Consider the following 22,688-nt stretch of genomic DNA (forward strand, 5'->3'; position numbering starts at 1 on the left):
TGTTGGTGGATGTCTTGTTATTATTGGTTGTATTAGTCTTAGCTAGTTACGCCAGGCAGAACTCACATCTTATTTGTATTTTGGCTGAGCATGCCCTAGTAGTGTACTTTGTCACAACCCACAGTAAGACAACAGCAGCCGCACCTACGCACTTGCATTCTACAATGTGTTGCTTCACACTATGGTTTATTATCTGTAGATGTCATAATATAGCATAAACAATAATGTCCCAATATACAGGTTCATAATATTGCACCATAGGCGTGCGCAGCCTATTGCATTAGGGTGTGCACCCTAAAGCACAAACTCACACCGCACATATATATATATATATATATATATATATATATATATATATATATATACATACACACATGTGGGGGAAACTGTGCTGCACCTAATGTGGGGAAACTGTACTGCACCTAATGTGGGGGGGAACTGTACTGCACTTAATGTGGGGGAACTGTACTGCACCTAATGTGGGGGAACTATACTGCACCTAATGTGGGAGGACTGTACTGTGTACTGAACCTAATGTGGGGGAAGTGTACTGAACCTAATGTGGGGGAACTGTACTGCACCTAATGTGAGGGAACTGTACTTCACCTAATGTGGGGGAACTGTACTGGTGCAGTATAGTTCCCCCATATTAGGTGCAGTATAGTTCTCCACATTAGATGCAGTATAGCTCTCCACATTAGGTGCAGTATGTTCCCCCATATTAGGTGCAGTATAGTTCTCCACATTAGGTGCAGTATAGTTCCCCCACATTAGGTGCAGTATAGTTCCCCCACATTAGGTGCAGTATAGTTCCCCCACATTAGGTGCAGTATAGTTCCCCCACATTAGGTGCAGTATAGTTCCCCCACATTAGGTGCAGTATAGTTCCCCCACATTAGGTACAGTATAGTTTCCTCACATTAGGTGCAGTATAGCTCCCCACATTAGGTGCAGTATAGTTCCCCACATTAGGTGCAGTATAGTTCTCCCCACATTAGGTGCAGTATAGTTCCCCCACATTAGGTGCAGTATAGTTCCCCCACATTAGGTACAGTATAGTTTCCTCACATTAGGTGCAGTATAGCTCCCCACATTAGGTGCAGTATAGTTTCCCACATTAGGTGCAGTATAGCTCCCCACATTAGGTGCAGTATAGTTTCCTCACATTAGGTGCAGTATAGTTCCCCCACATTAGGTGCAGTATAGTTTCCCACATTAGGTGCAGTATAGCTCCCCACATTAGGTGCAGTATAGCTCCTCACTCCTCGCTCCTCCGCTCCACTCTGCTGTTGCTATGGGCGCATGCACAGGACCTCAGTGACGTCCCTGCATGCGCTACCTCTCGGCGGCCCCTGCGTTTTTAAAGTTAATGCGGGGGCCGCCGCAGAAAGGTAGCGAGACATCCTTGTGTCCCGAAAAGATTTTTCAGGACACAGGAATGTCCAGAATGTGACGGGGGCCCCTGCGGGCTGCTTAGTGGCGGCCTCGGATCCCCCGCCGGGCTTGATTAGGGTGTGCCCAGGCACACCCGGCACACCCTGTGCGCACGCCTATGTATTGCACCTATCATCTTGAGCAAAAGCACAACTACCAAAGGTTGCATACAGCTTACAGTTTGTTGCAGTCTTAGATACGCAGATTCTTCATCGGTCCCTCTCTTTAGAACCTAGTGTTGTCAAAATCTGCTTTAGCTGTAATAAAATGAGATTTTCTGGAAATGATGGATTCTCTCTAAAAGCTTTTAGAACCCAGTGTCTTCCTTAATGTATATTTACCTAACACACACTAATAATTAACTTAAATGGCCATGTGATGGCGAGCCGTACCATGTCAGCGCTGTGGCTAATCTCATTGTTCCATTATTGTGACCTGAGTTAGCTGCCCATTCCTCATGCTCTGACACTGCAGAGTTTAGCTAAAAAAAGGAGCAATTCAAATAGCCGGCATGCTGTCCCTGTAATAAATGTTTAAGGAGGTTGGATGTGAGTAATAGGGAGCGATAATTACAATGTGCTGTACACAGAACCAAGGATACCAGACCTCTAGGTTCATTCCCAGGGATTCTTTTTCATTTTCAGGAGTTATTCTGGAAAAATTAGCCAAAGTTTTTACAGTGATAATAATACGATATTTTAAAGCAGTGGACTGCACAATGTTTTCTCTTAAATTCAATCTATGATGTGATGTATGGAGTGAGATTAGTATCTTTTCACAACTACATAATTTTGTGACACTCTATTCTTAAATGTATAAACTGCCTTTGTCTGTGTGTGGAAACACAGTTTGTTATATGAATGAAGCATATTGGTTGTTCTGATAGCATGCCATAATATTGTTCCATGGAAAGTTGAAAACCTTAACTAGAAGAAACGGGAGGGGGGGGGACACACCTTAACATTCTCGTTTGAATATCTTTTATGTATAATTTATTTACACAATCACTTTGTAGAGAAATAACATTACTGATCCTGTGCTAATCCTAAATTACATCCTGTATTATACCCCAGTACTGCACCAACTATTCTGTTACTATAGTCACTGTGTACATACATTACCTTACATTATCCTGTACTGATCCAGAGTTATATCCCGTATTATACTCCAGAGCTGTACTCACTAATCTGCTGGTGAGGTCACTGTGTACACATATTACATTATAACATTACTGTACTTATCCTGTACGGATCCTGAGTTATATCCTGTATTATACTCCAGAGCTGCACTCACTATTCTGCCAGTGAGGTCACTATGTACAGACATTACATTACTTATCCTGTACTGATTTTGAGTTACATCCTGTATTATACTCCAGAGCTGTACTCACTATTCTGCTAGTGGGGTCACTGTGTACATATATTACATTACTTATCCTGTACTGATCCTGAGTTATATCCTGTATTATACCCCAGAGCTGCACTCACTAGTCTGCCAGTGAGGTCACTATGTACCTGATCCTGAGTTACATCCTGTATTATACTCCAGAGCTGTACTCACTATTCTGCTGGTGGAGTCACTGTAAACTTACATTACATTTCTTATCCTGTACTGATCCTGAGTTACGTCCTGCATTATACTTCAGAGCTGTACTCCCCATTTTCCTGGTGGTGTGTGTGTGTGTATATATATATATATATATATATATATATATATATATATATATATATATATATGACATAACTTCATAACTTACTGATCCTGAGTTGCTTCCTGTATTATACCCCAAAACTGCACCAACTGGTAGAATCACTGGGGGACATTTATCATTAGCTTTACACCACTTCAATGTTCTAAATGTCCCTGCAAATTTTGCACAATTGCATTTTTTTGCACAATTTTTGGTAGAACATCTTTCAAAGTTGTCTACTGTTTGGTGCACTCTACCCCACTTTATTCAGTGAGGCTGTATTTATTATTTGCACAAATTAGATTTAGACGTCTTATTCTTTTTCTGTGCAAAGCTTACATTTTTTGCGCAAATCTACACCATCTAATAGGACATGTACAAAAGTGTCAGATGCTAGAGCACAAAGCTTAAAGGAGTAATCCAGTGGAAAACTTTATTTATTTATTTATTTTAAATCAACTGGTGCCAAAAAGTTAAACAGATTTGTAAATTACTTCTAATAAAGAATCTTAATCCTTCCAGTACTTATTAGCTGCTGAGTTCTTTTCTTTTTGAAACACAGTGCTCTCTGCTGACATCTCCGTCCATTTTAGGAACAGTCCAGAGCAGCATATGTTTGCTATGAGGATTTTCTCTTGACAGAGATGTTGGCAGAGGGCACTGTGCTGGTGAGGTCAGCAGAGAGCTCTGTGTTCCAAAAAGAAAATAATTTCCCCTATAGTATTCAGCAGCTAACAAGTACTGGAAGGATTAAGATTTTTTAATAGAAGTAATTTACAAATCTGTTTAACTTTCCGGCACCAGTTGATTAAAAATAAAAAATAAAATAAAAACATTTCCACCGGAGTACCCCTTTAAATGACTTATCCTGCACTGATCCTGAGTTACATCCTACTTTTATATGGTCACTACTGTATATCAGGGCCACCTAATGGCGGCAGTAGCACATTACATTAGACAACCATAACTCACACCGCAAAGCAGCACAGATGGCAGTACAGTCCAGTGACACTGCGTCCGCTAGTATTTTGAATGGGGCAGTGATGTGGCAAAGTTGTCATCAATCAGCCTCTTTTTAAAATGGTTATATCTGTTGAGACATCCCTAAACCATTTCCCTGACTTATGTCCGTTTTAGTCAGGATTTTGTCTATCATGGTATTTTCAAGATTCAACATTATCTAAAGCATCCATCTTTCTGCCACCTGATGAGTGGGAACTGTGATTTCATCAACAGATGTAACAGAGCTGCCTCACACCTGCTTCTTATTTTACTTTATTTTATGCTTTCATTTACCGTATTTTCGTCATATAAGACGCACCTAATTTTATAGGATAAAAATCTAGAAAATAAAGATTCTAAATCAAATACAATGTAAAGTATAGGACAGTGATCTTCAACCTGCGGACCGTCAGATGTTGAAAAACTATAACTCCCAGCATGCCCGGACAGCCAACGGCTGGGAGTTGTAGTTTTGCAACATCTGGAGGTCCGCAGGTTGAAGACCACTGGAAGAGGTTGTACTAACGTGTCCCCGCCGCTCCGGACCCGTCACCGCTCGTTAACGCAGCCCTGGATGTCGCTGCGTCCCAGGGGTGTCCCCGTCACTCCGGAACGTCTCTGCTGCCCAGTATCCTCGCTCTCCGTCGCCACCATGATGTCGCTACGCGCGCCGCTACGCACAACGCTCCTATTGGATGACCGGACGGCATGCGCGACAACGTGATGGCGACGATGGAGAGCGCCGGCCATGCAGGGGATCCCGGCACGGAGCAGACCGAGGAGGTATCCCCGATCTCCGTCGCCGCCATGACGTCGCTACGCGCGCTGCTACGCACACCACTCCTATTGGATGATGGGACGGCGTGCGCGACAACGTGATGGTGACGAAGGAGAGCGCCGGCCATGCAGGGGATCCCGGCACAGAGCAGACCGAGGAGACAGGTAAGGTCACTCCCGGTGTCCTGTAAGCTGTTTGTGATGCCGCGATTTCACCACGGCGGTCCCGAACAGCCGAGTTAGTGTTATTTTCACTTCAGACTCGGGGCTCAGCTTTGATCGCCGCGTCTGAAGGGTTAATACAGGGCATCACCGCGATCGGTGATGTCCTGTATTAGCCGCGGCTTCCCGGCCGTTGATGGCCGCAGGGACCGACCCGACAGGTGTGTATTCGCCGTATAAGACGCACCAACTTTCCCCGCCCCCAGTTTTGGGGAAGAAAAAGTGCGTCTTATACGACGAAAAATACGGAAATAAAAAAAAAAAAAAAAACACAGGCTTAAAATAAAGGTATATTTGGAGTGTGTCAATTATCCTTACCAGGCAGAGGAACCTTTGATAAAATAAAGAAACGCTGTCTAAAGTTGTTTATTGACAAGCAGCATAATGAATTTTTAATTGTTGTGCGCAGGTTTTGTGCTTTGCTGTAGAGCTACTTAGTTTATGACTTAAAGGGGTACTCCACTGCCCCAGGTTTGTGATGTCACGGCCACACCCCCACAATGCAAGTCTATGGGAGGGGAATGTTCAGAATGCTGGGGCAGTGGAGTACCCCTTTAAAGGAATAGTGTGCTGATACTTGTAGTTGGACATGTAGAACATTAGCATGCTTAATAGATCTGCAATGTATAGCACAGGTGAGCCAGTCATTACACCATTGGGGTACAAACTGTGCTGTAAAATAAGTCTGTAGTGTACACCAAATTATTTGAAAAGTCGTAAAGTTTTTGAATAAATCTAAGCCAAAAGTTTTTAATGTGTATATTGAGCGAGTACAACACTTATCTTACATTGTGTCATTTTCATAAATTTGGTTAGAGTGCATCATATATATAAATTAACCTCACTCACCATTTAATCATCATCACGCGTTCTATATGATGACTAGTGTTGGGCGCGAATATTCGCATTTTTAATTTTTATCGCGAATATCGCAAATTTGCGAATTCATGAATATTGTGAATATATTCGCTATATATTAGAAATTACGAATATTCATTTTTTTCCGCATATTCGCATATGCGCATATTTGCATATTCCTTCTTTTCACTTGTGGGCCAACTAAAAGGATGCAAATACACTTGTCAGAGGTTGCCAACAACATCCCTAGCAACCAATATAGGGTTGGGCGCGAATATTCGCATTTCAAATTTTTATCGCGAATATCACAAATTCGGGGATTTGTGAATATTGCGAATATATTCACTATTATATATTTGAAATTACGAATATTCACTTTTTTCCGCATATGTGAATATTTGCATATTCCTTCTTTTCACTTGTGGGCCAATTAGAATGATGCAAATACACTTGTCAGAGGTTATCAACAACATCTAAGCAACCAATAGTAAAGTTGCCCACCCCCTCACTGTTTTCTTCCTTGAATATGCGAATATGCGAATATTTGAATATCATGAATACGGGAAATTCGCGAACATAGGACAAATATTCGTCTATATATTCGTGAAATATTGCAAATTCGAATATGGGCAATGCCACTCATCACTAATGATGACTAAATGTGTTCAAGGTTATCACCTATCCACAGGAAAAGTGATAAGTAGCTGATCATTAGGGATTTGACCAATTGGACCCCATTGTCCACAGGAACAGAGGTCTCTTGGCCTATTCACTTAGAGATCAAGGGGCTGTCTGTGAATAGGTGAAAAGCTGATCGCAAAGTGTTCCTTACCTGGGACCATCATGGATCAGATTTTTCCTACAGTCACCACATTGCCCATTCTCATCAATGGGTTGTCTGTGTTATACAGGATACAAAGAGAAAAAGAGGCGCTCCATGGTGCAGACTTCTCAAGTGAGGAAAGTAAGAGGGGTGGGGTAGGCAGTCGCTTACCAGATAAAGCTGTGAACCCGCATACACAGCTATGGTAACCGGAAAGGAGAAGACCCTGTCTGCAGCTTTCCTGGATGTAGACATAGATAAGGGGAGTGACTTCATTGAATCAGGAATCAATAGTGCTGATCATGATAAAGGTCACGGGAGGCCAAGATAGGATGGTAAATCACCCTTATTGTGGCATGCAGCGCGTTTCACTGCGCGTACACAGCTTCATCAGGCAGTGAAGCTGATGCCTGATGAAGCTGCATACATGCAGTGAAACGCGTTGTATTCCCGTCCTCTCTTGGCCTCCCGTGACCTGTATCCTGATCAGCGCTATTGATTCCTGATTTATATAAGTCGCTCCCCTTATCTATTATACTCGATAGGTCCTCCAGAGTGAGAGATGCTCTTTGTAGTTGTTCTCCACTCCAGCCAAGACAGGATCTGGAACAAAGGACCCCTCTCTATTGACTTTATCCTAATAGAGTACTGTATAGGATCATGGGTTTTCTAAACTGGACAACACCTTTAACCTGTAAATGTAGGCATGCATGAGATGATTGACATTTCTAGGCCCATTGGGGACTGGAATACAGATATGATTACACTGTGCAAAATATATTGGTACAATCTACAGTAAACATAAGGAAACTGTGACAGTCACATTATACAATGCATATGTAGATAATTTGTTACTGATTATTTGGATACTGATCACTTATTTCATTTTTATTTTTAGGTAAGTGGTTATTGAATTTTCGAAAATTTCTGACGTTTCCACCTGCAGGGAAATGGCTCCAATCCAGCCTCACAAGATAAGTAAAAGGAGAACACTATATTAATTCTAGAGATTTAGAACTAAAGTTTAGAATGTACAGCACATTAAAAGTAAAATATTATCACTGTGATCTGAGAGAGTTTGGTAAAAAACAAACAAAAAAAAACTACCGTAATTCAAGTTTGGAACTTCAAATTTTGGTTGAATTCAAGATAAAATGGCACATTTTTGATTTTCTGGTCTTCTTCTTATCATTGACTAGGCCCAGAAGTGAAGGGACAATGGACTTTTTGGGGCCCCTGACATATATTGATGTGTCCTAATAAAAGTTTGGTTATTCAAGCCATCTGCTTTAACTATCAATATGGATCCTGCATTTGCAACCTTCTCACAAATTCTCAGGAGACGTCTGGAGGCCAATCGCCAAAATAAGGGGAACCTCTGATAATTTATAGGTTAACCAGCCATAGCAATATAGTGGTAAGGGAAAGCTATTTCTCTACACCAGAGCTCTCAGATCAACCCCATCCTGACATAAATTTGCCTTGAGTGTCAAAAAAGCTCATGGTACCTAAGGTTGAAGTTAAAGGTGTAATTCGGGCAAAATTATTTTATCCCCTATCCAAAGAATAGGGGATAAGATGTCTGATCGCGCGGAGGGGGGGGGGGGGGGACAACCCCCGCGATCTCCCTGCAGCACCCGTATTCTATGTGGGGACTGCATCTCTAGTTTTGGAAATCTCCAGGTTTCCGGGACTAGGGACTTGACGTCACACCACACCCCCTCCATTCATGTCTATGGGAGGGGGCGTGACGGCCGTCACGCCCCCTCCCATAGACGTGAATGGAGGGGGTGTGGCGTGACATGACGTCCCCAGTCCCGGAAACCTGAAGGTTCCCGAAACTAGAGACAGAGTCCCCGCATAGAATGCGGGTGCTGCAGGGAGATCGTGGGGGTCTCAGCAGCGGCACCCCCCCTCGATCATACATCTTATCCCCTATCCTTTGGATAGGGGATAAAATGTTTTTGCCCTGAATACCGCTTTAAATAGGAATTAGCAAACATGTGAATGATGGTAAATTTCCAGATATCATTTAAACATCATGGTAAACTCTTCCCCCCCGAAACTAAGTCAAGGGAGTTGTAAGTGCTTAGTAAAATGAATGCGCTTACCATGCCCCCAAGAAATGTTTAATATTAATAATGTATGATTCTCCTTCTCACTGGCAAATTATAGTTTGGATTACAGTTTTTTTCTTCTATTAAAAAATATATTTTTCATGGATTATTATTGCGCTTATATTTTTCGAAAAATAAATGTTTCCATTGTTATCATTTAACCTTTCCCTATGCCACTTTATTCTTCAACCCTACAGTCAGGACCCTGAATGAATGAATGGATTAATGACTAAATAAATAAGACAATGAACTTTGAACTAGATGAAATGGCTAAATATGTGAAAAAGTGTGGACACAGCAAGAGGTCCTTCCAGCAACATTTCTATATCTTTTAATAGCACTAGAATCCATATGTTTTACTTGCAGCCATACATTTCAAGAAATCTATCTATCATCTCAACAAGCTTCTTTGTTTGTATCAAAAAGTGAGTCCAACAGAATCCCCTAGTAGAAAAAAAAGAATTGCCCCCTTTTCTGAGCATCAATAAGTCTTTGTTTTTACTAGTAGCTTTAAAAAAAAATGTGATTTTATGAACTTACTGGCTTTTTATATAAAGTTGCCCTTAGCGTGCTGTTGTACTTTTTTGCTTTACTACATGTCAGAAGTTTCAGTGGGGTGTGGGTGCTAAGACTCCCACCAATTACTAAAATGAGCGGGCATGAGCGATTAATTGCGCCCCTTGATCTCTGTTCTACGCACCTCAGGAAACTGAAGCGAGTGGTATATGGTGTTACATTGCAAGTATATGAGACTTCCAACTAGCACGTGCAGCTGAGTGTTTCGGCCTGTCGACTTAAAGGGGTACTCTGCCCCTAGACACCTTTGGATAGGGGATAAGATGTCTGATGGGGGGGGGTCTCACTGCTGGGGACCCCAGCGATCTCCGTGCTGCACCCGGCATTCGTTTATAGTGCCGTGTTCAGCGCTGGAGGCTCGTGACGTCACGGCCATGCCCCCCTCAATACAAGTCTATGGGAGGTCCATGGCCGTGCCGTCGCAAGCCTCTGCCCCGCATCCCCAGACATCCGTACTCTGGATGTCTGGGGTGCCGCAGCCGAGATCGCATGTAGGGGATAAGATGTCTAAGGGCAGAGTACCCCATTAAACTGCCCACAGCTGATCGTAGATGTGTTCTGACCACCCTTATACGAATACACACTTGACTTGGCCGAGTATAGATGTCTTTTCAATGGGTATAGGAGAGTTGGCTACTGCCAGACTCCTCTGTTACCTTCAGACACCTCTGATGGCTTCTTGTCTCACTTGAAAACAAATGGATCAGACAACATGCCCAAAATAAATATGCCTTATCATACTCACTCTGACACAGAAAAGTCAGGGCATCCCTATTCACATAAAATGGTGTGCCATTCCCACCAAAAACAACAACATTCATCTTACTTTACTGTTATGTGTATAAGCATATGTGGTGAACCAGGAGAGTTGTGGTGTCTGGGGTGTTGCGGTGATGTAAGTTCAGGGTCTGGTGGTATTAACCCTTAGATGTTGTGATGCCAGGGTGCGGTTTCCTTTGTGTTAATAGTCCTACCGCCAACCGTCCCAGAACCGGCAGGGAAAATAACGGAATGTCCACAGCAGACTTTATGAATAAACTGAAGAACTTTACTTGAAGATTTTATGCAACAGTCTCTATACAAAACAGTCTCTTAAGAGGCAACTGGAATGCAGGTTCCTCACAGGTTTTGCTGGGACTTTGAAGCATTGAGCTTTGATGCAGGCCACTGTGCTACTAATTATAATATTCTAGCTGGTAGTAGTCACACAGGATTTGATAGATTGAGCTTTGTAACTCATGGTTTAGTGGCTGCAGGTTCTTAGGCTTTGGCCTAGATGAATTGAGATTTCTGCTGAGATGTGCTTGGCTTTGTAGTGCAGGAACAAGAGAGAGAATTTAGTGGCTACAGCCCCTCATAATAGGGAGCTGGACTAAGCTCATTGGTCAGCAAACCTGTAAGTCCTGAACCCAGTGAACTCTGGGTACATCACATGATCCTGGAAGGTCCTTGAACAATAGTACAACCATAATTATAGTCACATGACTTGCTAAAGTTCTATACATTTATAATTCCTATGTATATACATTAAATAATACACAATCTATATGAGACGACCAGGGGTAAGCCCTGCAGGAGAGCCCTATGGGAATAAAGGGACTCTGGCTGAGGGGACTTTAGACAGGGACAGGACCAGGTCCTGTACCGGGATACCACACATATTAAAGAGGTTATCCCAAGATTATCATTTATCACAAATCTGCAGGTGTTCGGTGGGGTCTGACTGCTGGGACCCCCACCGATCAGGTTTTTTTCCACTTACTATGGGACTGTCAAAGATAGCATAGCTTGTGCTCAGGTATCTGGGGCAGTCCCATAGCAGGTGAATAAAGAGGCCATGTATATGCTCATCCATTCGTTCTGGGGACAAGGGACCCCAATTCTCATGATCGATGGGGATTTCAGTGGTTGGACCTCCATCGATCAGATATGATGACTTATGCCTGTGTAATCTTGGGATAATCCCTTTTACTCCATTTAGACAATAAAAGCTGCTGTTAAAAGCTGCCAGCAGAAGGCACAGAGAGTTTGATTTTCCTCCGCAGTGTTAACTGGGTCATAGAAAAAGCAATTATTTTAATCAATACTATTATAGAATTGCTGAAAATAAAATTCCTTAATCTAACATTGAACGTGGTTGAAAGGCAGAGCTTCAGTGAATAACATTCTCAAATTCAAATTTTATGGTTATGTTCGCCTTTACATTCATTTACTTTATATCTCCAGTGCATCTGAAGTCCAGAAATAAAGTAACCATGCTAAGGGTCTTGTCAAGTGGTTCTAAAAGTGGAGATGGCATTTAAAGGGGTTGTCCGGGATTAGGAAAACATGGCTACTCTATTGGGTGAAACTATTACAGCAAGCTGTCTGGGCATGATGGGACTTGTAGTCTTGCAACAGCTGGAGAGCCAAAGGTTAAATAACACTAGACAGGCATGTTAATCCTGTCTGTATACTCTGTGCGCAAGATCTAATGAACATGGACTGTTCAAATGTTACTATGCTCAGAATCTCCAGGCATATTAAAGGTGTACTCCGCCCCTAGACATCTTATCCCCTATCCCCCAGCGGCAGAACCCCTGCGATCTCTGCTGCGGCACCCCAGACGTCCAGTTCACAGAGCGAACTTCGCTCCATGCCGGATGACTGGCGATGAGGGGCGGAGGCTCGTGACGTCATGGTCACGCCCCACTCGTGACATTACGGCCATGCCCCCTCAATGCAAGTCTATGGGAGGGGGCGTGACGGCCGTCACGCTCCCTCCCATAGACTTGCATTGAGGGGGTGTGGCCATGACATCACAATCCTTTGGCGGTGCACCCAATGCTCTAAACGAACGCCGGCTGCAGCAGGGCTGGACCCCTGCGAACAGATCCTTTGGATAGGGGATAAGATGTCTAGGGGCGGAGTACCCCTTTAAGCCTTTGAAGAAGAGTTTGTTCACACACTGAGGCCATTATACACAAATGTAAGAGCCGGGCAGACGGCAGAGTTGAACAAAAAGGCTTGAATCAGTGATGCAAGTGTTTTACACTGGATCAGAATTCATTATCAATTCAATATGCATATTTAGTTGATATTGAAGGATAGTGGCAATGTGTTGGTTAAAAGACTTACGCTTTTATTGTGATCCTGGAGCCATAAAGCGGGGCAGGGGGGACTTTAAATTCCCCTTGCTCTGGCTTAGCTATAACAGTCAGACGGATTGACTGGCGTTCTTCTAGCTGCTGGCACTCGGTGTGTGACATAAGTCGTGCCCTGAGTGCAGCAAGACAATTCCGTCAATGCTGCCAATTGCAGATTCGAGGCCCTGCTACAAGTAACTGTCGCCTCGGATTACTCTAAAGTGTGAGCTTGATTTAGAGCTGTCATAGCGCATAAGCTTCCACCTAGACCAAATGCAAAGAGAGAGCCCCAGCACCAAGTGCACTTTAGTAGCAAGACCTCGTCTATATGAATCGACTTCAACAAGACCCATGTTGCCTTTTCCTTCCCGCTTCTTCCCAGCTGAAAAGATTTTCATAAGACTATGTCATAGTCTAGAAGAAAAATGCTGACACTAGACCATTACACGGACACATCTGGATATGTAAATGCAACTTTAAAATATATGGTTAATATATAGAAGTTCCTATGGCCAACTATGGACTTAGAATAAGGACATTTGATGATGCCAATTTACCAACGAGCGGCCTCTGCAGATTACTAGTTGTGTACACGTTCGACATGGTATAAATGGTGTCGTTTTTATGTAAAATATTTTTTGGGCACACAGTGTTTAAATTCTGCCGAAAATTTGCAATAAAATGTACATCATTTACATTGTTTGCTTTTGGGGACATAAATTCTGGAGTAGGGTCTATTCAGACGGCAAAATTTCCTCTTGCGGAATTCCGCCTCAAATTAAAGCCCATAGACTGCTATGGGATTCCGCACTCCCATTCACACTTCTGAATTTCCGCAAGCGGAAATTCAGAAGTGTAAATGGGAGTGCGGAATCCCATAGAAGGCTATGGCTTTAATTTGAGGCGGAATTTTGTAAGCGGAAATTCAGAAGTGTGAATGGGAGTGCGGAATCCCATAGAAGGCAATGGCTTTAATTTGAGGCTGAAGTTTGTAAGCGGAAATTCAGAAGTGTGAAAGGGAGTGCGGAATCCCATAGAAGGCTATGGGCTTTAATTTGAGGCGGAAGTTTGTAAGCGGAAATTCAGAAGTGTGAAAGGGAGTGCGGAATCCTATAGAAGGCTATGGGCTTTAATTTGAGGCAGAATTCCGCAAGTGCAAATTCTGCCTTGTGAATAGACCCTTAGGCTAGGTTCAGACTATGGAATCTCTGGGCAGAAAATTTGCGCCCGGAGATTCTGAGTTCCGCCTGCGCCGACTGAATAAGTTGGCGCTAGGACCGCACGGACACTGCAGTCTCCCATAGACTGCAATGTGTTCCGCGAGGAATTCCGCCTGAAGAAAGAGCAACCCCTTTCTTCATGCGGAAATTTCTAAGCGGATTTACTAAGCTTTTCCGCTTCACAAATTCTGAAATTTGAATTTGTGAACGGAAAACCATTCACTACACGAGACATTTTAGCAAGCTGAATTTCTGACGGAAATTTAGCAACTGAATTTCTGTTGGAAATTCCGTAGTCTGAACCTAGCCGTAGGCTAGGTTCAGACTACAGAATCTCCGGGCAGAAAATTTTTGCCCGGAGATTCCGAGTTCCGCCTGCGCCGACTGAATTAGTCGGCGCTAGGACCGCGTGGACACTGCAGTCTCCTATAGACTGCTATGTGTTCTTCTAGGATTTCTGCCTGAAGAAAGAGCAACCCCTTTCTTCAGGCGGAAATTTTCTAGTGGATTTTTCATCCGGATTTTCTGCTTCGCAAATTCCGAAGTGTGAATTTGTGAACGGGAAACCATTCACTACACTATGCATTATAGTAAGCGGAATTTCTGGCGGAAATTTCAAAGCGAAAATTCCGGTGGATAGGTTCAGACTACGGAATCTCCGGGCAGAAAATTTCCGCTCGGAGATTCCGAGTTCTGCCTGCGCCGACTGTGGATAGGGGATAAGTGTATTTACACTGCAAATGTCCTTTAATGGACGCAGGGCATACCTGTACGCCCTGCGCCCCTTTCCCTTCTATGACGCGGGCTCAGGTGATAGCCAGCATTAACCTCTCAGATGCCGCAATCAAAGTTGATTGCGGCGTCTAAAATAAAAAAAACAGTCCTGTCAACTCAGTGGAGCTGACCGGGACTACTGCGGTAATACCGTGGTGTCCCGATCAGCTGAGAGGATGGCGGGAGAGCCCTTATGTGCCTCCTTGACATCTGATCAGTGGCTCAATGCTCCAGGAAGCCTCAGCAGCCTAGAGCAACAGAGCACCAATAACACTGGCATAGCATTGAACAGTGTATGCAATCCAAGGATTGTATGTAATAGTCTTCTATGGGGACTTTAAAATAGTGTAAAATAATTATATTATGACTAAAAAGCAAGTAGAGTTTCTGTAACACTGCTGATTGATTAGAACTATCCAGCTCCAGCTGTGGTCTAGATGATTACATTGAGTTGTATGTAATCTTGTGGACTGCCACTGTCACTCCATAGTCTACTTCATCAGTAGCGCTACAGAATGCCTCAGTGTAGCATTAAATGAATCTACCTTTTAATGTCACGTTGTGCTTAAAGTGTAGCTATCATTATGATGGGTGTCCAGGTGCTGAGATCCATACTGATCGCTGAGTGCTGTGCTCTCAGTTCCGTTTCTGCTCAGTTTTCCTTGGAGAGTGGCGCAAGCAGTGTACATATTTATACAAGTTATAGGAGACTTGCTATAAATCCGTAGACTCCATACTCTTCTCTCCAAAAAGAGCTGAGCAGAATAAGGGGACGTGAGGTCACAGCCATACCCCCTAGTGACGCCACCTCCCATAGACATGAATGGAGGGGTGAGGCGTGACATCACTAGAGGGCATGGCCATGATGTCATGTCCCCGTCTCAGAGGCATCGAAGGGCACAGAATGCCTTTGGATAGGGGATAAGATGTTTAAAGATGGAATTCCCCTTTAAATATGTCACTATAAGTTCTGTAATAGGGAGAAAAAAAACGACCGCTATTAGAAACTAAAACGCTATGAATTTTGAAGTGATTTTAGTAACCCTTTAGGCTGTACCTTGCCAGCTTATGTTGAGCTCCCGGTGAAATGGAATGCCTAAGTATACAATGGCAGGATCACTCACTTTAGTAAACTATGTTTTGCCCATTGGTGACTACATTCGGTCTATTACCCAAACTTTTATTTTCAAAAATCCAGTATACTTTAGTGTCTTGCAATATAAAGTATAGACCAAACACAGTCACTAGTAGACTACATTTATGCCATCAATGTCAATAGCTTATCTTTTTAGACAGCCCAAACATGGTGCAAGCCTAGTCTACATTTTGGAAATGCACATATGTTAGTGGTCACTTGAGTTAAAAATGTTGCCATGATAGGGTTGGATCGGACCTCTGCTGTGTAATCTTGGGTGTCCGATGACTTAAGATGGAGGAAGATTCCTCCTTCTGCAGGCCAGGTCATTGCTCCAGTGATGCAGAGCAAGGCTGTATCAGGAGAGCACTGATGACACTGTATAATGTAATATCATAGCATTGTACATTATATGTTGTCTAATGATTACACTTTCTAAGTCAGGGACTTTAATATGCAAAGAAAAACAAAACAAAAAAAACATGTTTTTAAAATCATATAAATGCCCCTCCCCAGATCATGCCACAACATTTTTTTTTCAATTTTCCCTCACAAATAATGTTTTTTTGCTTTAGTCATATATTTTATGGTAAAATGAAAAATGTGATTACAAAATAAAGTTGGTTGGGCAAAAAAATAAGTCCCATATATAAGGAAAAAACAAAAATGCAAACATGAAAATTGGCAGCATCCCCAAGGCCAAAATAGGCTGTGTCCTTAACCCGTTAAGCATGCAGGGCATACCTGTATGCCCTGCGCCCACTCCCCTTTTATGACGGGGCCCATGTCATAGTTGGGGGGTCCCGGCAGCTATCAGTCGCGGGACCTGTGTCTACTGCCGAACATTACCAATCGTAGTGATGCCTGGCCTAACCTCTTAGACGCTACGATCAAAGTTGATCGCGGTGTTTAAAATGAAATAAAAAAACAGTCCCGTTAGCTCAGCAGAGAGGATGGTGGCACCAATAAAAGCTACTTGGCGCAAAAAATGAGCCCTCATACATACATACATACATACATACATATAGAGGTTAAGTAGCAGCAGTAGAAAATTTTAACAAAAACTATTTACAAAGTTGCTTAATTTTGCATTCAGAAAACAAGTCAACAGTAAAAAAATAAATAAAAAAATCAGTACAAAGGTGTCCATGGCCTCTATGACAAATTACAATTTACCGTCACGTGTTCACAGTGCGCTAGTAGTGACAACACTATAAAAACTAACATGTTATTGTATCTGCACAACACTTGATTTATGGCCGAGTATACGAAGATATGTACATACTATCCACATCAGTAATAGTAGACGTTATTCGGTACCAATGGCCCGGGTGGGACGCTTGTTCTCTTATTCTATAGTCCTCGTTGCTTCTACAAGTGCAGACTGTAATTGCAGTCCTTGAGTTGTATGCATTAGAATAATGACCTCAATTGGTGCTCCAGACGTAATTACATTGATACATTCCTGATGGCTATAAGCACTGACACTTTCCTTGATCTCTGAATAGTTTTACTTTGCAAACACATGCTTCCCTTTTCCTGTTCACGCGCCGCTATTCTCATCACTTCTCCCAGAAGGCTTGATTCAGAACAAGTGTCTGATTTAATGGGGAGAGGAGCAGATGAAACAACAAGGCCGGAGCTCCAGAGCTTCTCTCTTGAAGGTGCTCCTCTTCTGATTGCACATTGTGTTACATTTTAATATTTTGCTCAACATCCGTAACCCAGGGCTATTTACATTGCTTAAATTATTTTCACATTTTCATGTCTGCTCTCTCCGTTGGCGCTCCTGGTGAACGATGGTGACACATGGCAGATTGGGGGTGATTGGGTCTGATTTATCGCACTGATAACGTGTCATTTTTAATCTATAGCTGACAGAGCGTGCAGGCAGCGGTGTTAAGAAAAGCCATCTTTGTTGTATCCAGCGCTTCTCTGCGATACATTAACCTAATGTGAGGAGATCAGGAGGTTTGTGTGCTGCGGTTGCGAGAGAACAGAATAGATTTTATACAAATTGTTATCAAGTAGTTCTGTCTTCTGGATGGGAGTTTTTTTTATGGAACTCAAGTTCTGACCATGCCCTAAAACAGTTTACTCCAACCCGTGGCTTCCCAGCTGTTGTAAAACTCTAACACCCATCATGTCCTGACTGCTGGAGTCACAGGTTAGTGTCCAGTGCCCTATATAAAGCAAATATAACTGCAAGCTGAAGGGCGGAATGGTGGAAGTTATAGGTTGAAGGTGGAGAGTCACAGGTTGGAGACCCCCACTCTGTAGAGTGCACCTATTACTGCAAGCTGTGGGGCATGATGGGAAATATATCTGTGCAACAGTTGGAGAACTAAAGGTTAGAGACCACTGCTAAGGAGTGTATCTATGGTGGCATGCTAGGAGTTGTAGTTTTGTAACAGCCCGAGATCTACAGGTTGGAGATAATTGCTTTAACCCCTCGCGGATTCCGTCGCGATCTTCTTCCTTGTTGCCGGTGGTCGGCAAGTCATGCTGCACTTAGCCAATCACCGGCCGCAGCGAAGTCCCGACTATGCCGGTGATGGACTGAGCGGCAGTGTGACATTTTCGGCCCCAGCAGCAGGTGCCTGTGTAGTGAAGAATTGTGTGTCTTGAAGCGTTCTCACACTGCCGCTCAGCCTATCGTCGGCCGCAATCGGGACTTCGCTGCGGCCGGTTATTGGCTGAGTGCAGTAGGACTTGCCGACCATAGGCAACCAGGAAGAGGACCGTGGCGGAGGCCGGAGCCGGTTACCGGCGGCACCGGGGAGCAAAGGAAGTTATGTTCCTGTTTATTTTTTTACTGCCGGCAGTATGGACGATACTTTTCCTATTCTGGAGTTCTCCTTTAAGGAGATAGCCCATTTTGACCTTAAAGGAGTACTCTGGTGCAGACTACTCCTGCTCCGTCCTGCCCGGGCTGCAAAAAAAATGAAAATAAACCACCACTCACCTTCCTGGGTTGCCGCGGAGCGCCACTACAGCTGATCACTCCTCCGGTCGATTTTAAACATACTAATTAGGTTAAAAAGTTTGCAGGGTTTTTTTAAGCGCAAAAATAATAGAAAAGTAGGTAATCATAAGTATCATTTTAATCGTATTAACCCACAGAATAAAGAACACATGTCATTGTTACTGTAAATTGTACGTCGTGAAAACAAAACCTTACAAAATTAGCAAAATTGCGGTTTTCTTTTTAATTTCCCCACACAAAATTTTTTTTCGGTTGCGCCATACATTTTATGGGAAAATGAGTTATGTCATTATGCAGGACAACTGGTCGCGCAAAAAACAAGCCCTCATACTGGTCTGTGGATGTAAATCAAAAATGAAAATGCAAAAATAAAATTGGCCTGGTCCTTAAGGGGTTAAAATTGCCCTAATTTGACCACCTATAACTATAACAACAAACAGCAATTTTGGACTTTTTTTTTTTTTTATGTTTACGCCGTTCACCATACGGGGTAATTAACATTATATTTTGATAGATCAGACATATACGCACGCAGCGATACCAAAAATGTTTAACAATTATTATGAATAATGCTTTTTTTTTTTAGAAAAATGGGGAAAAAAGGTGATTTTAATTTTTATTGGGGAGGGGATTTTTCACATTTTTGTTTCACTTTTCTTTTCTTTTCTTTTTAACTCACCCCATAGTGGACTATCTATAGCAATCATTAAATTGATAATACTGTTCAGTGCTATGCATAGGCATAGCACTGATCAGTATTATCGGTGATCTTCTGCTTTGGTCTGCTGGAAGGCAGATCAGTGCAGAAGACCCCGGGAGAATGGCAGAGGCAGGTGAGGGGACCTCTGGGTGCCATCTTAGCTGATCTGATCCTCATGGCCGTGCCACGGGCGATCAGATCAGCTATTACAATAGCCGCACTGCCGCAGATCCCGTGATATGTATTGATCACAGCATCTGAGGGGTTAATGGTGGACATCAGCACAATCGCTGATGTCCACCATTACCGGCAGGTCCCCGGCTGATAGCAGCAGGGAACCTGCCGTGCATGACGCGAGCACCGCTCCGGTACAGGAGGTTCATGTACATGACGTAAATGTACGTCATGATGCGCTAAGTACAAGTGCATCATGACATACATTTACGTCCATTGTCGTTAGGGGGTTAAAGAGATGGTGGCTTTTCACTTTACTTTTACCTGACATTGCCAAATACAGATAAAGTTTTCTCTGTAGAATTGATATTCCCCGCTTGTATAGCATATAGTTGCAGCCTTAGATCCTCAGGTTGCCTAATGATGGAAAAGGATCTTGCAGGAGATTGTAGTTGTCATATGTTTGCAATGATGTCTTCTGCCTCCTTTATTCTCTATTCTCAACCATCATGCCTCAAGCTTAACCCCGTCTTTTAATGCTTCCTTCCGCCGGCTGCCAGGCTTGTTGCAGGTCTTCTAAACAGGTCCGCAAAACCTGACAAGTGCCCACTGCCTGAACGGTTGTCTTGCCTTAATCTCCTTGTTACGAGCGGCAATGAAGGAAAAGTGAGATTTCTGTCTGGACAAAACAAGGGTCTTTGTGTGTCCTGTGTAAGTGAGACCCCTATTAAATCAGACCTTTTGTTCCTTGGGAATCTGCAGTCTACCTGTCAGAATGATCCAGCAGCTTGTGGTATTAGGAGAATTGCGCAGGCCTGGTCAGAGAATTCTTTTCGGATGTCTGTCAGATCTACCTCTTTCTAGTGCACACATCTCTTACTGGGAAATACTCTTCACCTAAATAATATATCACAACAATTTCAACAAGTTTAAGAAATGTTAAAAAAGCTTTTTTAGTGGACCATGTGGATTGTGCCACAGATGCAGCTTTCCCAAGGATTGTCACATGCTTTACTGACAAAAAAGGAAAGAAATTCTACTTTTTATCATTTTTTCCCCCACAATTCCATGCACTGCAGTATAATACAGTCAGCTGTATTGTATTGTAAGTTACATGGTGTGCAAAAGGCAGCAGAATACTACCTACCAATCGGATTTCTCACGTGAGCACCTCCAAGCTGTGTCTGTATGTGCGATCCACTGATGTCCATGATATTTATGATACCTCTCTGGTTCCGAGTTAAAGGGATTATCCAGGAAAATACTTTATATATATATATATATATATATATATATATATATATATATATATATATATATCTCAACTGGCCCCAGAAAGTTAAACGGATTTGTAAATTACTTCTATTAAAAAATATTAATCCTTTCAGTACTTATGAGCTTCTGAAGTTAAGGTTGTTCTTTTCTGTCTAAGTGCTCTCTGATGACACGTGTCTCGGGAACTGCCCAGTTTGGGGATTTGCTTCTAAACTGGGTGGTTCCCGAGACAGGTGTCATCAGAGAGCACTTAGACCGAAAAGAACAACCTTTAACTTCAGAAGCTCATAAGTACTGAAAGGATTAAGTTTTTTATTAGAAGTAATTTACAAATCTGTAACTTTCTTGAGCCAGTTGATATATATATATATATATATATATATATATATATATATATATATAAAAAATAAAGTTTTTTTCTTGGATAACCCCTTTAACTTGCCTCTATTTGCATTGATATTACTACCTGCTAAAAGCCCCCCCCCCCCCAAAAAAAAGGCGTATTAAAAGGACTTGATTTGAACTCTTATGTGTGCACTTTGCACACTGTATGTGTCCATAAGTACAGCCTTTTAAAATGCCAGATTCTTGGTAGAATGAGACACAGATAAATCACTTCAGATTGTTTTTCACCTTTAATGTGATCTATCACCAGAGCAATTCAGCTGCAAAACAAACTAAAATCTTTAAGGGGTAAATAAAAGGAAAAAAAAAAAAAAAACACTCACAATAACAGAGTTGCATAAGTGTGTACATGTACACCCTTAAAGGGGTACTCCGCTGCTCAGCGTTACAAACTGTTCTGAATGGTGAAGCCGGCGCCGGGAGCTCGTGATATCATAGCCCCGCCCATCATGATGTCACACCCCGCCCCTCTCAATGCAAGTCTATGGGAGGGGGCGTGACATCCGTCACGCCCCCTCCCATATACTTGCATTGAGGGGGCGGAGCGTGATGTCATGAGGGGGGTGGGGCTATGATGTCACGAGCTGCTGGCTCCAGCGTTCGGAACAGTTTGTTCCAAACGCTGACCAGCAGAGTACCCCTTTAATACTTTGTTGAAACACCTTTTGATTTTATTACAGCAATCAGTCTTTTTGGGTAGGACTTTATTAGCATGGCACATCTTGACGCAAATTTGCCACATTGTGGGGACATCTCCTGTGCACAGCGTCTTGAGATCACCCCACAGATGTTCTATTGGATTAAGGGCTCTGGCTGGGCCATTCCAAAACATTAATTTCTTCTGGTGAAGCCATGCTTTTGTGGATTTAAATGTGTGCTTTGAGCGTTGTTGCGCTGAAAGATTAACTTAATCTTTTTAACAGACACCTTAAGGTTTTGGCCCCAAATTGCCTAGTATTTGGAACAGTTCCTAATTCCCTCCACCCCAACTAAGGCCCCCGTTCCAGCTGACAATAACAGCCCAAAAGCATGATGATTGTGGGTATAGTGTTCGTTGGGTGATGTGCAGTGTTGTTTTTCCACCAAACATACCTTTTGGTATTACAGCCAAAAAGTTCAACTTTGGTTTTATCAGACTATAACACATTTTCCCACATGCTTTTGGTGGACTTGATGTTTGTTTTTGCAGACTATTGTACCCTTTTCCTGACTGATATCTTTCAACAGCGAGATCCTTGTGATGCTTTGGAAGCTTTCTGTGGAACATGGCTAAGCAAATGTCAGGAAATTCCTACAAGAACAGCTGAACTTTATTTGTAATTATTCATAGTAATTTTAAATGATGAAAGGTGTATAATGACTTCTATTTCACGTTCACACGCGCGGATTTTCAGC

The 22,688-nt window shown here is 42.7% G+C and overlaps 1 protein-coding gene across 1 annotated transcript in view; it reads left to right on the top strand.

The window, feature by feature from the left end:
• The window catches only part of LOC130296291 (cadherin-4-like), a 375,121-nt gene extending 367,337 nt beyond the window's left edge, over window positions 1-7,784 (top strand). The window contains exon 3 of the mRNA XM_056547683.1: window positions 7,705-7,784. Within this exon, the coding sequence (XP_056403658.1) occupies window positions 7,705-7,784 (80 nt within the window). The remainder of the gene's footprint in view (window positions 1-7,704) is intronic.
• Window positions 7,785-22,688: the final 14,904 nt, after the last annotated feature.

This window comes from Hyla sarda, chromosome 12, assembly GCF_029499605.1.
Source record: "Hyla sarda isolate aHylSar1 chromosome 12, aHylSar1.hap1, whole genome shotgun sequence".
Taxonomy (NCBI): Eukaryota; Metazoa; Chordata; class Amphibia; order Anura; family Hylidae; genus Hyla; species Hyla sarda.